This window comes from Macaca nemestrina, chromosome 16, assembly GCF_043159975.1.
Source record: "Macaca nemestrina isolate mMacNem1 chromosome 16, mMacNem.hap1, whole genome shotgun sequence".
Taxonomy (NCBI): domain Eukaryota; kingdom Metazoa; phylum Chordata; class Mammalia; order Primates; family Cercopithecidae; genus Macaca; species Macaca nemestrina.
In genome coordinates, this window is record NC_092140.1 from 78593574 (window position 1) to 78618028 (window position 24455).

The window sequence follows — 24455 nt, forward strand, 5'->3', positions numbered from 1 at the left end:
ACATGGCTGGCAGCCCCTAGGAAGCTTCTGGATGGGGGCTGGTCACTAGAAAGCCCAAAGCAGAGTTAGAGGATTGGAACCTTCGACCCTAGCCCCCAACCTCTGGGGAGGGGAGGGAAGCTGAAGGTTAGGTTGATAATCAATAGCCAATAATTTAATCTGTCATGCCTATGCAATGAGGCCTCCATAAAAACCCAAAATGGCAGGGTTCAGAGAACTTCCGGAGAGCTGAACACGTGGAGGCTCCTGGACAGCTGTCTGGCCAGGGAGGGCATAGAAGCTTCCCATTCCATCCCCCATACCTCATCCTATGCATCTTTACATCTATATCCTTTGTAATATCATCTATAATATACCAGTAAACAGAAGTGTTTCTTTGAGTTTTGTGAACCACTCTAGCAAATTAATCGAACCTAAGAGGTGTCATGGGATCCCCAACTTGAAGCCCTTTGGTCAGAAGATCCAAAAACCCAGACTTGCAATTGGCATCTGAAGTTGGGGCCAGTTTTGGGGACTGAGCCCTCAACCCGTGGGATCTGACACTATCTCCAGGTAACCAGTGTCAGAAGTAAATTAGAGGACACCCAGCTGGGGACTGCTGCAGAACTGATTGCTTGTTTCTTGGTGAGGAAAACTTGCCCACATTTGGTCACATAATGTTGTACAAATGTGTTGATTCCAAATGTGTTGATTTCTGTGTTGATTGTTGTCGGTAGTGTGACAGCAGAGTTTTCTCCACTTACATGTTTCACACTTCCATACCTTTGAACATGCTGTTCCCATTCCCTAAAATCTTTATCCTGTGACAAAGGCCTTTACATGTTTCAAAATTCAGTTCAGACATTGCTTTATAGTCCCTTCTGTGTCATCTCAGTATCTTGTCCATAAGTATATACTATACTTACATGAAAATGTATTCATGTACATATTTATACAGTCATTTGAAATATATTACTGATTGCCTATTATGTATCAAGTATTATAACAGGTCCTAATTATTAGATAGTGAACAAAAAAGTTATGGTCTCTGTGATATGGAATTTTAAGGCTATTTTGGGTATTAGTAAAAAATAAGCAAACACAAATGAATCTATCAATATAAATTGGGATGCATGCTATAAAGAATGGAACAGGATGCTATGAGAAATAATAAAATACTTCAGAGAGAAACATATTTTCAAAAGCAATATTTGTGCTGAATGAAGAGTAGCAGTTGGTAATCCATGGAAAGAAAAGGAGGAAGAGTTTCAAGAAGAGGGACTATCAAGAAGAGGGATACAAGGGTTTTCAAAGTACAAAAGAACTTGGAAATCCCAAGAAACTCAGAGAAGGCCAATGTGTGGCTAACACAGAGCAAGAAAGTAAACAAGATGAGGTTGGAGAGGCAACAGAAACCAGATCAGATAAGATCTTTTAGGCATTGTTAAGGAATTTGCATTGTATACCAATTGTAATGGGATGCAGTCAGAGGGTTTTAACAGCAAGGTGAATGTAACTGATTTACATTTCTAGGAGAAATTCTGGGGGCTTTATGGAGAATAGCTTTGATGGTGAGGAGACAGGAACAGTGAAGAGACCAGATGCAGGTAGTAGGCTACTGCAAAAAAATCCAAGAGAAAGAGAACGATGTCTTGGACAAGAGTTGGGAGAGCAGAAATGGAGAAAAGTAGATGAACTCAGGAAATATTTTGGAGGTAGATTATTCAACAAGCCTTGATAACAGATTTTGAGGTGGGAAATGAATGAGGAAAAAGACATAAAAAATAGTTCTAATCCTTTTAGGTTGTATGCAGATCAAATAGTGATACTTTTAATTTTTTCTTTTTTATTTACTGAAATGGAACACATTCCTATTTTAGGTTATGCTCCTTAAGGATAGACAAAACTAGGTCCAATAACTGTATCTTCAGCAACTAGTAAAATGCCCAGCACACAAAGATTATACATATACGTATTTTTTCTTTTTTTTTTTTGAGACAGAGTTGCGTTCTTGTCACCCAGGCTGAAGTACAATGGCACAATCTCAGCTCTCTGCAACCTCCGCCTCCTAGGTTCAAGCAATTCTCCTGCCTCAGCCTCCCGAGCAGCTGGGATTACAGGTGTGCACCACCACACCCGGCTAATTTTGTATTTCTAGTAGAGATGGGGTTTCACCATATTGGCCAGGCTGGTCTCAAACTCCTGACCTCAGGTGATCTGCCCGCCTTGTTCTCCCAAAGTGCTGGGATTACAGGTGTGACCCATCGCACCTGGCCTTCAATATATATTTCTTACATGTATGTATGTATGAGTGGATACATGTATTTCTTACATGTATGTATGAATACATAAAGAAACATGTGAACAAATCTGAAACACTATAAAGCAATGAATAACAAAATTATAATATAATTAAAAGTAGGAAAATTCATACCTAACTGGAGTGTGTGGAGGAATCACATTCACCTCTTCATCAAGGTTACTTTTTCGCGGTGTTCTCTGTGTTTCAAAACTAAATCACAATAAGCAAAGTCATTCACATACTGAAAATTTACAATTTGTGCTTTATGCATCAAAAAAACAGTATAATGCTTCTGTTGTCTCATAAAATCATATAAAATGATAACTCAATAATAGATATGATAGAAAATAGATGACCCAACTGCTGCTTAAATAAAATCTTTTTCACTATTGTTTTTAATTGTGGGTCTCTTTCCATTATGCTTATGACAAAGAGGTATACCAACCATTATTTTTTTTAAAGTGAAAGTCAGATGCTTTCTCCCTGGTGGTATTGATAACCAAATTGTTCAGTATTAAAAAGCATTAAAACTCAAGTTTTTTAATGCATTATTCCTTCCAAAAACTTTATTTCCACTTAAATAAAATTTAAAACATTTTACTGTGTTTAACTTCTAAATTACGCATATTTTCAGTTTCATATTAAAAGAGTTCATGCTAAAGACACAAAATTAACTTTACTTATGATCAGTCAAAAATTTTAACAATCAGTCTCAACCATTCCAATTTTAGGTTTCTACATGATAATAAAAGAGACTACACTTTTGTATTAACTTTTTTAAATAAACCAGGCAGCAATAGTATATGAAAGGATAGTAATAAAATAGAGACCACTATTTGCAGAAACTAATTACTTTAGACATTATCTTTAGGTGCACATTTTAAAAAATTATATTCAGTTAACTGCAAAAAGGTAACTGTTATAGGACACACAATTCACATTAAATCTATATTTGTAGATAAGTTATATGCTTAAAATACTGTTAAGCTTTTCTTTGTATAAAGACATTTGAAAGTAATTTGTTACAAATGATATCTAAAGGTCGCTAAGCTAAAAACTATATAATCTACCTATATCAGTATCAACCTATATCTAAGGCAAATCAATCAAATATACCATGTGCAATACCTGTCTATAGAATCAGTCTGAAGAGTCTTATCATGATCCAAAAATAATCTTGCATCTAGATCTTTATTTTTAAGATAAATTTCTTCATATCGTTTAGACAGATTTTCAACCTTGAAAGAAAAAAGTCACTGACAATTATCCTTTACATGTCATTACATCTCCCAGAACACAGAGGCACAGATTTCATTAAAGAATTTTTGTACAATATACATTTAATTTTGCAATATACACTGAGTTTACATGCAATATAAATAAGGTCTATCTAAAAGTGAGGTACAGAAAATTGCAATATTTGTTCAACTTTGATTTTAGGTCTATTTCATGCATATGAAAGATTTACTAGAATTTTACGTAGACAAAGATAACCAATGCTACAAAACAGTACCTAAGATAAAAATAGGTATTATTATAACTGTTTAACTGCCAAGATTTTCCAAACATTCCATATATGCTTTACTTTTAATCTTTTTTTTTTTTTTTTTTTTTTTGAGATGGAGTTTCACTCTTTTGCCCAAGCTGGAGTGCAGTGGCACAGTCTCAGCTCACTGCTACCTCCAGCCACCGGGTTCAAGCGATGGGTTCTCCTGCTCAGCCTCCCAAGGAGCTAGGATTATAGGTACCTGCTACCACGCCCAGCTAATTTTTGTATTTTTAGTAGAGATGGCGTTTCACCATGTTGGCCAAGCTGGTCTTGAACTCCTGACCTCAGGTGATCCACCTGCCTCGGCCTCCCAAAGTACTAGGATTACAGGCGTGAGCCACCGTGCCCGGTCTACTTTTAATCTTTTATGTTTATCAATATAAAATATTTTTTCAAACATTATTACAAATCCCCTTGATTACATATTCTACCAATGTTTTCTAAACCCTTTGGTTCACTCCAGTACCCTTCAGTCAAGCATCTTGGGCAAGAGAAAAGTTTATCAGTTCAATTAACACACTTGCACAATTTATTCCCAATCTTAGATACTTTTTCAATTGCTAGAATTTGTAAATCTTTCATCAGTTCTGATCCATAATTTTTAAATCATACTTTAAAAACCAATGCCCAAGAGAAAGCTATTGGCATGTCTTCTACTGTGACTTTTAATGCCAAAGTGATTCCAACCTGAGAGAAGTAAAATTGCATTCTAAAAGGAGAGATAGGAAGAAACCCAATTAAATGCAAACTTTTCATTAATCTTCATAAATGTATTAGATAGAACAGTAATCTGTGCTTGATTAAGTTTAATCATTGTTCCTGTCCTACCTTAGTTGAGGCACTAATTACCAGTCATCTATTGATTGGCTATATTATGTGAAATATTGGAGAAAAAGTAAAATTACTCTTAAGATTTATATTAAAACTGTAATCCTTCTAAAGGAAAAAAAAGATTGCTATAACAGATTTTAAAGTTATGAGCAGCCTATTTTTTGGTACCAAAAGTGGTAACAAGACTTATTAATATAACATTTGGTCCCTTCTTGCCTCTTCAGTACCATATTTTAATTGTTCTGCCCTGTATCCCAACCTTAATGAATTACTTAGAGTTCACTGAACAGACTATACTATCATACATCACTGCACCTTTGAATCTATAATGTCCAACCCTTGCAAATGCTGTATCTGTAATGCTTACTCAGATTTGAAATCACATCACCTCTAAACTATTTTCCACAAAACCTATCAGCCCCAGTTTGGATTAGGTATTCTCCTTTGAGATATCGCAGAACCCTGTGAATACTTTTATCACAGTCTTGTAGACTCCTGTAATGGTCTATATCTTTGTCAGCCTCTCCCACTAGCACTTTAACGATAGTGACTGAGAGTGAAATCTCTGTATCCATAGCATCTAGCACATGTTTGACATATATTAAGCATTCAAAAAATATTTGTTGAATTAATAAATTAATTCAAAAACTAGCTATAAATTCAGGTTACAGAACTAGCAGTCTAGCTATTTTATTTCATGCCTTTTGGTCATAGTGACTAATACTAGGTGCTTCTAAAACACTGGTTTTGTTCTTCATCATTTATCACAGCATCCTTTTCTCCACATATTGCACCTTACCATGCAAAGCTCTGTTATTCTGTTCTCATTGGAAAGACATTTGTAGGAAAATGCGAAACAAAACAGATAGATGGATGGAATATCACAAAGGTAAAACACTTCTGCAATAGTCACAGTCATTTCAACAAATACATTTGTATTTTCAATTAAGTAGTTCCTAAAAGTCCTTAAAAGAGATGTTCTACAATATAGTAATGCCAATAATGTAGATGGCATTAATCATGGTTCCTACACTTAATGATGCTTACCAAAGCAAATGTAACTGTGTATATTTAGCTATTAATATTTAGCTATTTAATGGTATTTAGAAGTTTAAAAGTCTATACTTTGGGTTTTGAAAAATTTCAATAAAGATTGATTTCTAGTATAAATCACAAAATGATGCTAACACATTTGATTATCTACTCAAAAGCTTTTTGTTACTATACAAAAGTTAGTTTCACCACAATTCTACTTGGCTAGATTCTTCTTGGGCAAAAAAAAATTTTTGATACACAGTAAATTGATCTAAGAAAGTTAGACAATTATCCTCCCTCCATAGTCTCAAAACATTAATATTTTATTAAATTTCCTTTCAGATTACCTCTGGAAGTCCATTAGATGTTACAAGTCCAAGAGAATTCATAAAAGGTATAAAATTTTTGAAATAAACATTTTTCACCTGAAAAAGATGAAGTTACAACATGATCATTAAAATGTAAAACCAAATCTAATCTCTGTCACTATTAACACTAGAATGAAAGTGTTAACTGACATTTTATCAATGACATCCATTCAAGATAGTGTAATATTTATAATTAATTCAATTATTTACTTTTTAATGCATATGAAGGTAAGTAGGAAACTGTTAAAGAAATGGGATTTATAAGAAGAGAACCCCTTGAAACCAATTTCAATATTCCACATTTAACAAATGATAAAAAGACAGGACACTCAAAAAAATTAAGCAACTTGACTCGTGGCAGAGTTTGAATTAAAATCCAGTCTGTCTACCACCAAAGCCAAGGCTTTTCTACATTGCCTCTGATTTCTCTCTAGAGTATATTTTTGGACATTTCACTCATAGGTCATCTGATATCTGCTCAGAAAATATCAAGTCAATTTTTAAGCATAAATTTAAAAAAAAATTTCATACCCAAAATTAATACCCAATAATTCATTTCAAAACCAAATTATTCAGTGGTGTCTTCTGATAGAGAAAACTTCTTAATTTTCATGTACTTAAATTTATTAATTGTTTCCTTTATAGGCTGTGGGTTTTGTGACCTGATTAAGAAATATTTATCAGGCCGGGCGCGGTGGCTCATGCCTGTAATCCCAGCACTTTGGGAGGCCGAAGCAGGCGGATCACTTGAGGTAGGGAGTTCGAGGCCAGCCTGACCAACGTGGAGAAGCCCCGCCTCTACTAAAAATACAAAAAAAAATAACTGGGCATGGTGGCACACGCCTGTAATCCCAGCTATTCAGGAGGTTGAGGCAGGATAATTGCTTGAACCCAGGAGGTGGAGGTTGCGGTGAGCCGTGATTGCACCATTGCACTCTAGCCTGGGCAACAAGAGCGGAACTCCGTTTCAAAAAAAAAAAAAAAGGAAAAGAAAAAGAAAAGAAATATTTACCTGCTTTTTGATAATAAAACTTTTTTCTATCAAAAAAATTAGAAATAAAAATGTTTTGTGGGAGTATACGTGGTTTTATGCAAAAGCACCCTATAATTAATATGGATCTTAAAAAAAACATACACACACACACTCAGAAAACCTGAAGTTATATTCCTGGCCATTTTATACTTGCAGTGTGTTAACAGAATTTTAAACAATTTGCTTTTCTTTATTTATCTTCCTTGCCAAACTTGGAGTTTACATTTATTAAGGTGGGAGTAATTTAATATCAGTTCCTACCTCTATTTCCTAAATAAGTTATAAGAATTAAGTCTCTGAAATACTTATTAGTTTTGTTTCCTAATTAGCTTACATTTACCTAGAATATTTATAACGTAACTAGTTCTAATTAACCAATTAGTATGACTAAACAATAGTTATATAACAATAAAGAAACCAATTAGTTATATATTAGGTATATAAACCATAAATTATATATAAACCATATATATACCATAAATTAACCAATCAAAATGACTAACCAATAGTTGTATAACCATAAGTGCAATATGTAGTTAATGAAGTGTCAGTTAAAATACCACCTAAGCTTTTAACTGACTGTACTTTAAAAATCATAACTATGAAGATTCTAAATTGTAAGAAATTCCTTAAAATTAAAAGTAGAAAAATGGTTTATTCCTAATCTTAAAAATGAAATTTTTCAAGTAGTTCTGAAATCCAGATAATTAACAATCAGGAATCAGAAAATTACATTTGCCGCTATTCATTATCTTATGAATAAGCAACAAACCCAGAGTAAAAAGAAACATTTCAACTACATTTGTCAGCTTATTTGTAAAGATAATTTGTAATTCTAGAAAAAGAAAGCATATATATTTATATGTATATAAGTATACATATTTATATGCACTATTAATATTTCTACATAATATGTTTTCTTTTCCAGAATTTCTTTTTTAGAATATATAAAGTTGATATATCTATATCTATACAAAGTTGACTCTTGAAAAATGCAGGGTAAGTTAGAGGTGTCAGTCCCCCATGCAGTAAAAACATCTGTGTATAACTTTTTTATTTTTTATTATTTTCTTAGAGAAGGGGGTCTCTCTATATTGCCTAGGCTGGAGTGTAGTGGCTATTCACAGGTGCCATCACATGCATTACAGCTTCGAACGCTTGGGCTCAAGCCATCCTTCCACCTCAGCCTCCCAAGTAGCCTCCCAAGACTACAGGTCTATCGATTACTTTTGAGTACCCAAAATTTAACTAACAGCCTACTGTTGACTGGAAGCCAACCAATAACATAAAGATTTGATGCACATATATTTTGTATATGTACTATATATACATACTATATATATATCATCTTATGATAAAAATAGAGAAAAGAAAATATTAGGAAAATTGTAAGAAGAGAAAATACATTTACAGTAAGTTTATGTCATCTGTTAACAAAAATCATCTGCCTGAGACAGCAGGCAACTGAAGCTATAGACCTCAATCTACAGTACTTATCAAGTAATTCAACTTTTTCTTGTAATGTCATGATTTTTCTCTGCTTCTTGGGAAAAATTCCAGCATCACTAGTGCAACTCCTCATGGGTCCTATGGTGTTATTCAAAGTTTATGGTATTGCACTAAACATGATAAAAAATAGTGAAAACCTCAAGAAGTCACTTTTTATTGCAATATTCAATTTATTGGAAGGATGAACTGCTCACATGGAGATGATTAGTGTCACGGGGCAGCTTTTTAAGTGGATACAACACTTGAGCTTACCGCAATAGCAACAGGCTACAAAATTATTACAATAGTACAATATGGACTAGTTAATTTTATGAAATTATGACTTAATATTGCATCTTCATGTTTGTTTACATTTCTTGTGATTGCAAATGGCACCATGTACAGTCTGTGCTTGTATAAGTTTTGATAAATTTTAACTTTTTAAATAGATTTGTATATATTTTATGGTATAGTAAATGATAAAATAGACTAGTATCTACATATATTTTATGCATTCATGACATGCCTTTTTCTTAATTTTTTCAGTATTTCTAGGCTACATGGTTTGCTACAAGTTTTTTCAAATTATTGCAAATCTCCCAAAATTTTTCTAATATATATAATTAAATAAATCTGTGTGTAAATGGACCCATGCAATTCAAACCTGTTGTTCAAGAGTTAACTGTATATTTGTTGAAATTAGTAAGCCATAGTGCAAAAACTATGATATATCTTGATAAATCATTCTAATACTTCTTAAACTAGATTTTAGGACCACACTCCCATTCCTTCCCAAAGTTAACAGAGAAATTTCAAAGATGTAACATTTTTTACTGCTATCTGGTGTTAGTGATTGTGGACAATAAAACAAATTATGAAAAAAACTGTATGGTAAAAAGGAAAGAAGCAGTAGTACCAGATATCCCAAAGTCTAATGGAGACTCTGTTAATAATAAGCTATCAGTCCCTGGAGGCTTGTTTACTCATTATAAAAAGGAGATTTAATATATTATTTGTAAGATTCCTTGGAAGAGCCACATTCTATGAGCAAGATAAGTAATTCATATGTATTCTCCAGCAGTTATTATGTGCTGTAATATTTAGAAAGAGAGTAATTATAGAAGGCCAAACAGAAATTTAATGTCGGTATCACTTATCACTAAACCAAAACACTAGAGCACTAGAGTTTTCTAAGCAGGGCTTTTTTGGTTGGTTGGTTGGTTTTTAGAGACATAGTCTCACTCTGACGCCCACGCTGGAGTGCAGTCGTGCAATCATGGCTCACTGTAACCTCAAACTTCTGGGCTCAAGCAGTCCTTTTGCCTCAGTCTCCCAAGTAGCTGGCACTACAGGCACATGCCACCATGCTCAGCTCATTTTTTTAAATATGTATTTTGTAGAGACGGAGTCTCACTATGTTGTTCAGGCTGGTTTAGACCTCCCGGCCTCAAGAAATCCTCCCACTTCAGCCTCCCAAATTGCTGGGATTACAGGTGTGAGCCACCACGCCCAGCCTTGGTAGGGTATTTTAAAACATTAGGGGTATCAGTAACCTCAGAGGAATAAAATAAAAAACTACATTTGAAAACTATTGTCTTGATTATATACTTTTCAGTGATTCCAGAGTGAGGGAGCTACTCTCTTTAAAATCAAAGTAACTAAATATAACAAATTAATTTTTTCAAAATATTTTATTACTGCAAAAGAGTTAGCACTAATTACAAAAAACATGCTATTCACAAAAGAAGTAAATATTGTTAGGGAGAACTTACATCTAAATCTACTTTAACTGTTTTAAAGAAATCATGAAGTTAAATTACCTCATCTATATTACATTCATGTTCTTTACAGAGAACTTCAATAATTCTTGTATCATTTTCTAGTTGTTTTGCTATCCGTGCACTCCTGTTCTGGCCTCGCCTGGGTGTTCGAGGTGAACCATTAATGGGTATAACAGCTGTTTCTGTAAAAGTGGTAAATTAGATAAGAACAATTGTACATCCATCATATAAAATAATGAAGTATTCTAACTGTAACTTAGGTCAAAAATAATCTTGGACTACTTTTACTTATTAGAAGGATAACAATTTCATCCATATCTACTACGAATTATGTACTAATATTAGTTTTTGTCATCCCTCGTCTACTCTGCTCCCAAACAGCCCAAAAAGAACTGTAAACTAGTCTCATAAACAAATACAAAGAGAAGGCATACAAATAGCCAACTTTCAAACTAAATCTAAGTGCATCTTAGTCTGCAAGAGGAAAAAAATATTTTCTGTCTTAGAGTCTTAAAAATAATTAGCAAATATTTCTGAATTCAATTTCTAGACATAGCATAAAAACAATATTTTAAGTTTTAGTAAATTATGATGTCTTTAAGAGATAGGTATAAATATAGTAAATATAATAATATGATAATAAACTGTGATTTTAAAAAATCTCCTGGATTATTTTGAGCATTCCCAATCCAAACTAAATACAGGTTCAGCTATTAAAAATATTACAGATGGCCAGGTGTGGTGGATCACGCCTGTAGTCCCAGTACTTTGGGAGGCCAAGGCAGGTGGATCACGAGGTCAGGAGTTCAAGACCAGCCTGGCCGACATGGTGAAACCCCGTTTCTACTAAAAATACAAAAATTAGCTAGGCGTGATGCTGCATGCCCATAGTCCCAGCTACTCTCGAGGCTGAAGCAGGAGAATTGCTTGAACCCGGGAGACAGAGGTTGCAGTGAGCCGAGATCGTGCCACTGCACTCCAGGCCTGGGCGACAGAGTGAGACTCTGTCTTGGAAAAAAAAAAAAAAAAATTACAGATGATTAAGTATAAAAAGTATGTATTGCCTCTAGATCCAATCAACAACTTACAAGAAATTGAGAGGACAGAGGAACATGTTAAACTATACCACAGAATATGATTAGCAAAAACCACACTGTGGAAAACTCAAGACAATCTGATTATTTAAAAAAAAAAATTACAAGGAAAAAAAGAAAGGATGGAAGAGAAACTTTTAAAAGAGTTTTTAAAACATGTCAACCAATCACAAAGTATAAATCTTATTTTGATTCTGATACAGTCAACCTGTAAAAAAAAAAAATTAATTATTTTTACAAGAAAATCTGAGCACTTTGTAGATATTCAGTAATATTAACGAGTCACTATTTATTGATTTTTAGGTGTGATAACAAAGGGCACTGTAATTACACTTTTTTAAAAGTATTTTTTAGAGATACATACTGAGATGTATAAGGATGAAATGGTATGCAAAGATGTGCTTCAAAATAACAGCTGGGGGAACTGAGCAGGCGATGGGGCTACAGATTAACTGTAAGTTATCTGTTGAAGTTACATGATAAGTACATGGAGGCTTATTATACTACTGTCTATTTTTGTATTCATTTGAAATTCTCTACAACAAAAGTTAATTAAGAGTTACCATATTCGGTCAGTTCAATAATACCTCATGCTGATTTCTCTTTAACAGAGAACTTAGAGAATTCAAATGTACATTTGAATTATCCAAAAGAACAAAGATTGTCAACCTAAAGTAACTTGCAACATCAACTTATTAAGTTACAACATTGAAAAAAAGTGAGAAAAGGGTATATAAAGGAAATTTATAAAATTTGGGAGAAAATTTGAAGTATATTTGTTTTCTATATAGAAGTTTTTTTTTCTTTCTTTCTTTGCATGCAGTTTCTGCTAAATGATAGTTTCTGCCTTCTCTGCCAAACAATGTTCAACACACTTTCAAAATTCTGCTCCAGACTTCATTTTTCCACTAAATTCTTGTTCACAAAGTTTAATGAGGCTTCATCCTTCCACCCATTTCAACACTTTGAAACGTCCATGTTATCTATTATTTTTAGCATTAATACTTTCATCATTTCAGAAGCAAGGAGTTAGTCTGACCTTAGGAAAGTTTACAGTTTTCTGTATATAATAATATAAGTGACTTTGAAATCCTACTCTTGAGGCCATGAAAGGAAGCAATTCTAGGTTAAAAGGAATATACCTTACTCATACTTCTTTTTTTTTTTTTTTTTTTGAGACGGAGTCTCCCTCTGTCGCCCAGGCTGGAGCGCAGTGGCCGGATCTCAGCTCACTGCAAGCTCCTCCTCCCGGGTTTACGCCATTCTCCTGCCTCAGCCTCCCAAGTAGCTGGGACTATAGGCGCCCGCCACCTCGCCCAGCTAGTTTTTTGTATTTTTTAGTAGAGACGGGGTTTCACCGTGTTAGCCAGGATGGTCTCGATCTCCTGACCTCGTGATCCGCCCGTCTCGGCCTCCCAAAGTGCTGGGATTACAGGCTTGAGCCACCGAGCCCAGCCACTCATACTTCTTTAATGCTATCTAATTATATTAGCAAGTTATTTTTATTTAAATGTACTTCCCATCTCATCACTCATCACCCACTGAAATAGTATGAGTTACAGCTTATATACAAAAAAAACATAGTTATTACAACATCCAATAGTAATAAAAACTTAGTTAAGCTGTTTCCCATATAATAGGCCACTCTTCCCACACAATTTCATTCATATCTTTTTCTTGTTTCTTGCTTTTCTTCACTGGGCATGCCCTCTCCCAACATATTTACTGAGAATGCCTTTCCCCAATCCTAACCAGTCTTCCACCTTAATTTCAAATACTACTTCTTTTACACAGTATTCTTTGGTCTTCCACAGCTGGAAAAACTTTCTTGTCTCCTGAACCTCCATTTGTTGTATTTTGACCCAAACCACTTTCTACCATATACTCTAATCATTTGTTTACATGTCTTATCTTTCCTTCTATAACTTACACTACTTAAGGGCAAAGTCCATGTCTGATTTATTTTTTATCATCCTGTCAGCCTTAGAACCATGTTTGGAACCCACTAGACATTCAATAAGCAACTGCCGAATGAGAAAGTAAAAGGGGCATAAATTAAATACTTACTATATGGTTCTTTGAGCAACACAGGAGGTGAGAGTTTAATAAAATAGTCAAGGACACATAGCATTAACTGAAATGAAATCACCAGATCATCTTCCATTTGTAATACTTCCCCTGAAAAAAAAAATTTTACATTTTTAAAGAAAGTTAGAGATTCAGATCTCTGTATCAGAGAAAATTGTAGGGTAGAGTATATCCATAAATTCATTCCTTCAACTATGAGCATGGTAAAGATTTTCTTTCTTTTTTTTGCAAAAAGAAATCTGTTTTAAAAGGTATAAAATATATAAAATAGAAATATATAAAGTTATGGAGTTATAAATCAAGTGTTAAGTCTACTATGAGAATTTTACATTTAAGTATTTCTATAATAATTCTGTATGTCTAAAATCATTATAAATTTTGCTTTTTAAAATTTATTTGGGCCGGGTGTGGTGGCTCACGCCTGTAATCCCAGCACTTTGGGAGGCCGAGATGGGAGGATCACTAGGTCAGGAGATCGAGACCATCCTGGCTAACACAGTGAAACCCCGTCTCTACTAAAAATACAAAAAATTAGCCAGGCGTGGTGGCGGGCACCTGTAGTCCCAGCTACTCCAGAGGCTGAGGCAGGAGAATGGCGTGAACCTGGGAGGCGGAGCTTGCAGTGAGCCAAGATCGCGCCACTGCACTCCAGCCTGGGCAACAGAGCGAGACTCCATCTCAAAAAAAAAAAAAAAAAAATTTATAATTCTAATTTTATAAATATTTTCTTTATGTTTGTATAATAAATATTTTATTTATAATATAATTAGAATTAAAATATTTAATTCCAATTTTATAAAGTATATTTATTATATAAAATCACTAAGTTTATTAGAATTTATTCTAATTCCAATTATTCGATTTATTCTCACTATCTAAAAATTTAAAATAATTATTTTATTTATAAAATTATGATTTTATTCCAATTATTTATATCTAAACCTTATATATTTTTAATTTCAACCCCTCTAAAATCTTATAATAATCAAAACCATTAAGAGATAACAAAATTAGTATATAAATTTAAAGTCATCTATAAAACAATTGTTCACCATAAAATCTTTAAAGTTATTAGAATATATACACAACTAGATGGCTGTGAGAAAAATAAATGCATGTAACAGATACCCAAGAAAACAAATAGTGTAGCTACATAAAATATACAAATCATGATAAAACACACACTATTACATAGTATTTTATTTTACATTTTATTTTACATGATAACTATCACAAATTTGCTTATGGCTCCATGTTATACATTATTTTTAAAAGAGAAGTTCAGTTTGATTCACTTGCTATCTTCTGAGTATCTGACTGCTAAACCAGTAAAAATCTCAACAAAAACTGGAAGTGCAGAAACTTTGTGAGAAAACAGATAACCTTGCATTTTTATAGGTTTTCTAGATATAATGGTATGGTGCAAAACATATGTTTGCAATATATTCACAAATAAGTTATTTTAAAATACCATAGTGGTAAAGAACGATATCATGGATTTCTAGGTAAAAACGGTTAAATGAAGTCAGATGAAAGAATCTCTCTCAAGTACATTCTTTTGCTTTCATTTTATTAGGTATTAAAGTGCTGGTACCAATACCAAATGAGAGACTGAGAGAGACTAACTCAAAGGGTATCCTCATCTTTTGCTCTCTGACTTGGAGGGAGAAACTGCTGCTGAGAGAAGGGTAAAATGGAGGAAGTAAACAACTATAGCTTATTTTTTTTTTGACAGCATAGAGACTCTAGCATACTATGTTGAACTGGGGACAATTTGAATCCCAAAACAATTCGCTATAGAAAAAAGATAAAACTGCCACTAGAAGTGTTTTGTTATAAAGTTCATTCTAACAAAAACTCAGAACAACAACCGCTTGTATGATTACAGTTGAATTATCTACTTTCTCCCTTACCTCCTGACTAAAAGTAGATATAATAAAAATGCCTGCTGCCATACCATAGCTCTTTGGGGAACATAAACAAGTCACAGATTAAGAACAGAGTGAAGGGATATTCACTCACATTAAATCAGAGAAAACAGAATGCCAAGTCAGGGTTACACACATACAGTCCCAGCAATATGAGGGAGAAAAGCACAGTGATTATTAAACATAGAAAATCAAAAAAGAATCACAACATAAGAAGGGGGAAAAAATCAGACAGAGAACCCAACCTGAAAGATAATCTCAAAGAAGAAAATGCCCTGAGTTCCTGCACTAAGAACTTAACAAGCTGAGGCTGATTGAGTGATAACTCCAGTTCTCCCACATGGGTCAGTCTAGTGGTCAATTAAACTCTCTCTACTGCAATGCCACAATCTTCGTGGATTGATTTTGTCTGTGCAGCCAGCAGGACAAACCCATTGGGGGAATACACTTTCCCTTTACATTCCTTATCACAAATGTAGTTAAGTATTTCTGTGATTGTTCATTTAATATCTATCTCCCTTACTTGACTATAAGTTCTATCTGAGCAGGGACCATATATTTCTTCCACCACTTTATCCTAGCACCTAGTATCATGCTTGAGACATTGTAAATTCTAATAAATAACTGTTGAATCAATAAATAAATGGTAATATTGAAGCTTCTCCTAATCATCATCTTACCCTCTCTGATGCACAACCATGACCTTTAGTCACCTGTAATGTACTATATGAAATGTAAACTTGCCTCTGAGATAAGAGGGTAGCATCACCATCACCATCTCATAGCTTTTACGTGGCAGCCATCACTAAGTGTACCCCTCCCTGCAGAGACCTGATGCTAACCTACAGTCCTTCTTAACACAATGGGCCAGAAAGCCACTAGCAATTGATCTGGGTTACCGGGAGAGTTAAAATCCACTTGCTATTCTCAATATATTTGTTTGGTGATCCAAATACATATTATTGAATAATTCAGTCTATTATAAATCCAATTCAATAAAAATGTATCATAAAAAGGAACTTAATGAACAAATTATATAAAAGCAAGGAACTAGACAAGCTAAGAAAAAAGCTGAGGACCAAATAACACCATTACAAAAATAGTTAAGCTCAAAATGGAAAAAATGCTTGAGATAAAAACAGCCAATACTTAAGAAAAAGATTTTAAAATTCAGAATAATATGAGAGAAGACAATAAATAGGGAGAACAAAAGCAATCCAACATAAGAAAATGTTCCCAAAATACAATGGTATAGAACAACCTAGCTGAATAGAATATTTTTAAATAGAGTATGTTAAGATTTTCTAAAATGAACAGCAGAACCTTCAGTTTAAAAAAGGATACGGTGCTCAAAAAAAAAAAAAAAAAAAAAAAAGCTACTACAGAATAACATAATCAAGAAATATTATCCTGGTTAAGGTATTAAACCTCAAAGTTTAAAAAAAATTCTTTAGGAAGTAAATGAGGAGGGGAATTAAGCTAGTCTGTTTTCTTAACAGCAATGTTCAATGCCAGAAAATATTGTCCTTAGGAAAACAAAATATGACACAAGAATAGAATACATGACAAAGCTGTCCTTCAAGTATAAAAGCTATAGACATGACTCATAAACATGTCAAACATAAAGGACATGGAACCAAAAAGCATATTTTTAAAAACTTCTTGATGGTAAAATACAGCCCAGCTAAGAGACGAATAAAAATAAAGAACTGAGAAATGGAAAAACTATAACATAGGAGTTACGATAACCTTAGAATCCATTTAAACACAGAACTGAGACTAACCAAGTACAATAATTATAATGACAAAATAGAATTTAAATGTTATAATACTTGATAACATCATAACAATAAAACGTACTAATCTGAAAATGGAGAGGGGGAAGCAACAGGTAGAGTGAGGATAGTAACCTTCTTCAAAGCAGATTAATGTATATTGCTTTAAATAAAAACACAAACAAAGACCTCTTAATTTTTTCATAATCTTAGAGAAATATTTTTTGAAATAATATCACTTAAAGTGGCAAAATATTTATCTAAATTTAAGCAATTCCTTCCATTTCTCTTTATTTTCTTCTGTAAAGTTTCAGTGAAATTAATTTTTATATTTTGAAGGTAGCACTATAATATGAACCTAGTTTTAGAAAATTATATTCGTGAATGCACTCAACTACCCATCTTTTTAATCAAAATGTATATATGAAGGTATATCTGGAATGACAATTACATAATTTTTTAAATTTTAATTTTTGTAGGTATATAATACATATATTTATGGGGTATGTGAGATGTTTTGATACAGGCATGCAATGTGAAATAATCACATTATGGAGAATGGGATATCCATCTCCTCAAGCATTTATCCTTTGAGTTACAAACAATCCAATTACACTCTTTAAGTTATTTTAAAATGTACAATTAAGGTATTATTGACTAAAGTCACCCTGTTGTGCTATCAAACAGGTCTTATTCATTTTTTCTATGTTTTTGGACCCATTAACCATCCTCACCTCCCCCAAATCCGCCCCCCGCCCCCGCCATTCCCAGCCTCTGGTAACCATCCTTCTACTCCCTAGGTCCATGAGTTCAGATTTGAGTTTTAGATCTTACAAATAAATGAGAATATATGTTTGTCTTTCTGTACCCGGCTTATTTCATTTAACATAAATGATCTCCAGGTCCATCCATGTTGTCGCAAATGACTAGACCTCATTCTTTTTTATGACTGAATAGTACCCCATTGTGTATATGTATCATATTTTCTTTATCAATTCATCTGTTGATGGACACTTAAGTTGCTTCCAAATCTTAGCTATCGTAAACAGTGCTGCAACAAACATAGGAGTGCAGATATCTCTTTGATATACTGACTTCCTTTTGTTGGCTATATACCTGGCAGTGGGATTGTTGGATAATATGGCAGCTCAATTTTTAATTTTTTTGAGAAACCTCCAAACTGTTCTCTATAGTAGTTGTACTAATTTACATTCCCACCAACAGTGTACAGGGGTTCTCTTTTCTCCACATCCTAGCCAGCATTTGTTATTGCCTGTCTTTTGAATATCAGCCATTTTAACTGCAGTGAGATAGATATCTCATTGTAGTTTTGATGTGCATTTCTCTGATGATCACTGATGTTGAGCACCCTTTCGTATACCTGTTCGTCATTTGTATGTCTTCTTTTGAGAAATGTGTATTCAAATCTTTTGCCAATTTTTTGGTCAGATTATTAGATTTTTTCCCATAGAGTTGTTTGAGTTCCTTACATATTCTGGTTATTAATTACTTGTCAGAGGGGTAGTTTGCAAATATTTTTTCCCACAGAATGTGGGTTGTCTCTTCACTTCATTCATTGTATCCTTTGCTATGCAGAAGCTTTTTAACTTGATGTGATCTCGTTTGTCCATTTTTGCTTTGGTTGCCTGTCTGTGAGGTATCTCTCAAGAAATGTTTGCCCAGACCAATGTCCTGGAGATTTTCCCCAATGTTTTATTATAGTAGTTTCATATTTTGAGGTCTTAGATTTAAGTCCTTAATCATTTTGATTTGATTTTTGTATATGGTGACAGATAGGGGTCTAGTTTCATTATTCTGCATATGGATATCCAGTTTTCCCAGCACCATTTATTGAAGAGACTGTCTTTTCCCCAGACTATGTTCTTGGTCACTGTCAAAAATGAGTTCACTGTAAGTGTCTGGATTTGTTTCTGGGCTCTCTATTCTGCTCCATTGGTCTATGTGTCTGCTTTTATGCCAGTACCATGCTGTTTTGGTTACTATAGCTCTGTAGTATAATTTGAAGTCAAGCAATGTCATCTTTTTGCTTAGGATAGCTTTTGCTATTCTGGGTCTTTTGTAGTTCCATACAAATTTTAGGACTATTTTTTTCTGTTTCTGTGAAGAATGTCATTGGTATTTTGATAGGAATTGCATTGAATCTATAGATTGCTTTGGGTAGTATGGACATTTTAACAATATTAATTCTTCCAATCCATGAACAACGTAAAATATTTTTCCATTTTTTTGGTGTGCTCTTCAATTTCTTTCATCAGTATTCTATGGTTTTTATTATAGAGATCTTTCACTTCTGTGGTTAATTCCTAGGCATTTTATTTTATGTGTAGCTATTGTAAATAGGATTACTTTTAAAATTTCTTTTTCACATTATTCACTGTTGGCATACAGAAACACTACTGATTTTCATATGTTGATTTTCTATCCTTTAACTTTACTGAACTTGTTTATTAGTTATAATAGTTTTCTTGTGGAGTCTTTAGGTTCTTCCAAATATAAGATTGTATCATCTGCAAACAAGGATAACTTGACTTCTTCCTTTCCAATCTGGACTCCCTTTATATCTTTTGTCTGACTACTCTATCTAGGACTTCCAGTACTACGCTGAATAACAGTGGTGACAGTGGACATCCTTGTCATGTTCTAGATCTTAGAGGAAAGGCTTTCAGTTTTTCCCCATTAAGTATTATACTAGCTGTGGGTCTGTTATATATGGCTTTTATTATGTTAAGGTATGTTCCTTCTATCCTCAGTTTTTTTCGGGTTTTGATCATGAAGGGATGCTGAATTTTATCAAATGCTTTTTCAGCATCAGTTGAAAGGATCATATATGATTTTTGTCCTTCATTCTGTTGATATGACATACCACATTGATTTGTGTATGTTGAACCATCCTTGCATTGCAGGGATAAATCCCACTTGGATATAATGAATGATCTATCTAATGTATTATTGAATTCAGTTTGCTAGTGTTTTGTTGAAGATTTATGTATCAATATTCCTCAGAAATACTGGCCTGTAGTTTTCTTTTTGTAGTGTGTCTTTATCTGGTCTTGGTAATACAGGGTATTACCAGGGTAATACAGGCCTTATAGAATGAGTTTGGAAGTATTTCTTCCTACTCTATTTTTCAGAATACTCTAAGTAGGATTGATATTAGTTCTTCTTTAAATGTTTGGTACAATTCAGCGGTGAAGCCATCAGGTCCCGGGCTTTTCTTTACTAGGAGACTTTTTATGGCTTCAATCTCATTACTTGTTATTGTTCTGTTCAGGTTTTGGATTTCTTCCTGGTTGAATCTTGGTAAGTTGTACATGTCTAGAAATTTGCCCATTTCTTCTATATTTTCCAGTTTATTGGCATATAGTTCCTTATAGAAGCCACTAATGACTTCTATAATTTTAGTTTCTGCAGTATCAGTTGTAATATCTCCTTTTTCATTTCTGGTTTTATTTGTATCTTCTCTCTTTTTCCCTTAGTTAATCTAGCTAAAAGCTTGTCAATTTTGTTTAACTTTTAAATAAAAACACTTTGTTTCATTGATCTTTTGCAATTTCTTTTCATTGCAATTTCATTTATTTCTGCTCTGATCTTTCTTTTCTTCTACTAATTTGGGGTTTGATTTGCTCTTATTTTTATACTTCTTTAAGATGCAATGTTAGATTGTTTGAGTTTTTCCTCTTTTTTCACCTATAACTAACCCACAGCCAACATCATACTGAATGGGCAGAAGCTTGAAGCATTCCCTTTGAAAACTGGCACAAGACAAGTGTGCCCTTTTTCACTGCTCCTATTCAACAAAGTATTGGAAGTCCTAACCAGAGCACTCAGGTTAGAGAAAGAAATAAAGGGCATCAAAATAGGAAGAGAGGGAGTCAAACTATCTCTGTGGCAGATGACATGATTCTATATCTAGAAAACCCTATAGACTTAGAGCCCAAAAGCTCCTTCAGCTGATCAACAACTTCAGTAAAGTTTCAGGATACAAAATCAACGTATAAAAATCACTAGTATTTCTATACACCAACAAGAGCAAACCTGAGAGCCAAATCAGAAAGGCAATCCCATTAAAAATTGCCACAAAAAGAATACATAGGAATACAACTAACCAGGGTGGTGAAAGCTCTCTACAACAAGAATTTCAAAACACTGCTCAAAGAAATCAGAGATGACACAAACACATGGAAAAACATCCCATGCCCACAGATAGGAAGAATCAATATCATTAAAATGGCCACACTGCCCCCAAAAATTTACAGATTCAATGCTATTCCTATCAAACTACCAATGACATTCTTCACAGACATAGAAAAAACTATTTTAAAATTCCAATGGAACCAAAAAAGAGCCCGAATAGCCAAGGCAATTCTAAGCAAAAAGAACAAAGCTGGAGGCATCACATTATCCAACTTCAAACTATACTACAGGGCTACAGTAACCAAAACAGCATGTTACTGGTACAAAAACAGGCACAGGCACATTTTTTTCAGAATAGTGTAGACCAATGGAACAGAATAGAGCACCCAGAAATAAGGCTGCACACCTAGGACCAGCTGATCTATTTGACAAAGCTGATAAAAACAAGCAATGGGGAAAAGACTCTCATTTCAACAACTGGTGCTAGCATAAGTGGCTAGCCATATGCAGAAGATTGAAGCTGGACATTCCTTACACCATGTACAAAAATCAACTCAAGATGAATTAAATATGGCCAGGTGTGGTGCCTCATGCCTGTAATCCCAGCACTTTGGGAGGCTGAGGATCATGGATCACCTGAGGTCAGGAGTTCAAGACCAGCCTGGCCAACATAGTAAAACCCCATCCCTAGTAAAAATACAAAAATTAGCCGGGCATGGTGGTGCACACCTGTAGTCCCAGTTACTCAGGAGGCTGAGGCAAGATAATCACTTAAACCCGGGAGGCAGAGGTTGCAGTGAGCCAAGATTTTGCCACTGCACTCCAGCCTGGGCAACAGAGTGAGACTCTGTCTCAAAAAAAAACAAAAAGGATAGATCCTGGACATAGGAATGGGCAAAGACTTCATGATAAAGACACCAAAAGTAATCACAACAAAATCAAAAATTGACAAGTGGGATCAAATTAAACTCAAGAGCTTCTGCACAGCAAAAGAAACAATCAACAGAGTAAACAAACTACAGAATGGGAGGAAAATTGTGCAAACTATGCATCTGACAAAGGTCTAATATCCAGCATCTATAAGGAACTTAGACAAATTTACAAGAGAAAAAAACCAACCCCATTAAAAAGTGGGCGAGGCACATGAACAGACACTTTTCAAAAGAAGACGTAGATGCAGACAATAAGCATATGAAAAAAAGCTCCATATCACTGATCATTAGAGAAATGTAAATCAAAACCACAATGAGATACCATCTCACACCCGTTAGAATGGCTATTACTAAAAAGTCAAAAAATGACAGATAGTAGTGAGGTTGCAAAGAAAAGAGAACACTTATACACTGTTGGTGGGAGTGTAAATTAGTTCACACATTGTAGAAAGCAGTCTGATGATTCCACAAAGAGCTAAAAGCAGAACTACCCTTGGATCCAGCAATCCTGTTACTGGGTACATACCCAGAGGAATATAAATCATTCTACCATAAAGACACAAGCATGTAAATGTTCACTCCAGCACTATCCACAATAGCAAAGACATGGAATCAACCTAAATGCTCATCAATGACAGACTGGATAAAGAAAATGTGGTACATAAACACCATGGAATACTATGCAGCCCATAAAAAAGAATGAGATCCTGTCTTTCACAGGAACATGGATGGAGCTGGAGGCTATTATCCTCAGCAAACTAATGCAGGAACAAAAAACTAAATACTGCATGACCTCACTTATAAGTGGGAGCTAAATGATGAAAACTTAAGAACACAAAGAAGGAAACAACAGACACTGGGGTCTACTTGAAGGTGGAAGGTGGTAGGAGGGAGAGGAACAGAAAAGATAACTATTGGATACTGGGCTTAATTCCTGGGTGAAGAAATAAGCGGTACAACAGACCCCTGTGACACAAGTTTACCTATGTAACAAACTATCACATGTACCCCCAAATCTGAAATAAAATTTTTTTTAAAAAAAGAAGTTTTCCTCTTTGTGATGTAGGCACTTACAGCTATAAAGTTCCCTCTTTGTACTGCTTTTACTGTATCCCATAGGTTTTGGTTATAAGTTTCCATTAACATTTGTTTCAAAAATTTTTTTAATTTCCCTCTTAATTTCTTCATTGACCCATGGTCATTCAGGACATGTTGTTTAATTTCCATGTATCTGTACAGTTTCCAAAATACCTTGTTATTAATTTCTAGTTTTATTGTATTGTGATCAGAAAATATGCTTGATATTATTTCATGCTTTTTTAATGTTTTAAGCCTAACACATGGTCTATCCTTGAGAATGAGTAATATGCAGAGGAGAAGAATGTATATTCTTGGATGAAATGGTCTATAAATATCTATTAGATTCATATGGTCTATATAATGCAGATTAAGTCTGATGTTTCTTTGTTGCTTTTCTGTCTGGAAGATCTGTTCAATGCTGAAAGTGGGGTGTTGAAGTCTCCAGCTATTTCTATTGTATTGGGGCCTGTGTGTCTCTTCAGCTCTAATAATATTTGCTTTATATATCTGGGTGTTCCAGTATTAGTTGCATAAATATTTAACACTGTTACATCCTCTTGCTGAATTGACCCCTTTATCATTATATAATGACCTTCTTTGTCCTTAAAGTTTTTGAAATCTTTGTCTGATACAAGTATAGTGACCCCTGCTCTTATTTTGGTTTCTGTGGGCATGGAATATATTTTTCCATCCCTTTGTTTTCAGTTGGCGTGTATCTTTATAGGCAAAGTGTGTTTCTTGTAGGATACAGATCAAATGGGTCTTGTTTTTCTTAATTGGAGACTTTAGTCTGTTTACGCTCAATGTTATTATTGATAAGTAAGGACTTACTCATGCCATTTTGTTATTTGTTTTCTGGTAGTTTTGTGGTCTTCTCTTCCTTCTTTCTTTCCTTTCTGTCTTCCTTTAGTGAAGTTAATTTTATCTGGTGATATGCTTTGGTTTCTTGCTTTTTATTTTTCATGTCTACATTGTATGTTTTTTGGTTTGAGGTTACTATGAGGCTTGCAACTACTATCTCATAACCCATTATTTTA

The 24455-nt window shown here is 34.1% G+C and overlaps 1 protein-coding gene across 4 annotated transcripts in view; it reads right to left on the bottom strand.

Annotated features, from left to right (window-relative positions):
• The window catches only part of LOC105490695 (RB transcriptional corepressor 1), a 175477-nt gene that overhangs the window by 101148 nt on the left and 49874 nt on the right, over nucleotides 1-24455 (bottom strand). For all 4 annotated transcript variants that reach the window (XM_071081330.1, XM_071081326.1, XM_071081328.1 and 1 more), the window contains 5 exons: nucleotides 13528-13638; nucleotides 10406-10548; nucleotides 6044-6121; nucleotides 3410-3519; nucleotides 2414-2491 (listed from right to left, as the gene is read on the bottom strand). In XM_071081330.1, the coding sequence (XP_070937431.1) occupies nucleotides 2414-2491; nucleotides 3410-3519; nucleotides 6044-6121; nucleotides 10406-10548; nucleotides 13528-13638 (520 nt within the window). The remainder of the gene's footprint in view (nucleotides 1-2413; nucleotides 2492-3409; nucleotides 3520-6043; nucleotides 6122-10405; nucleotides 10549-13527; nucleotides 13639-24455) is intronic.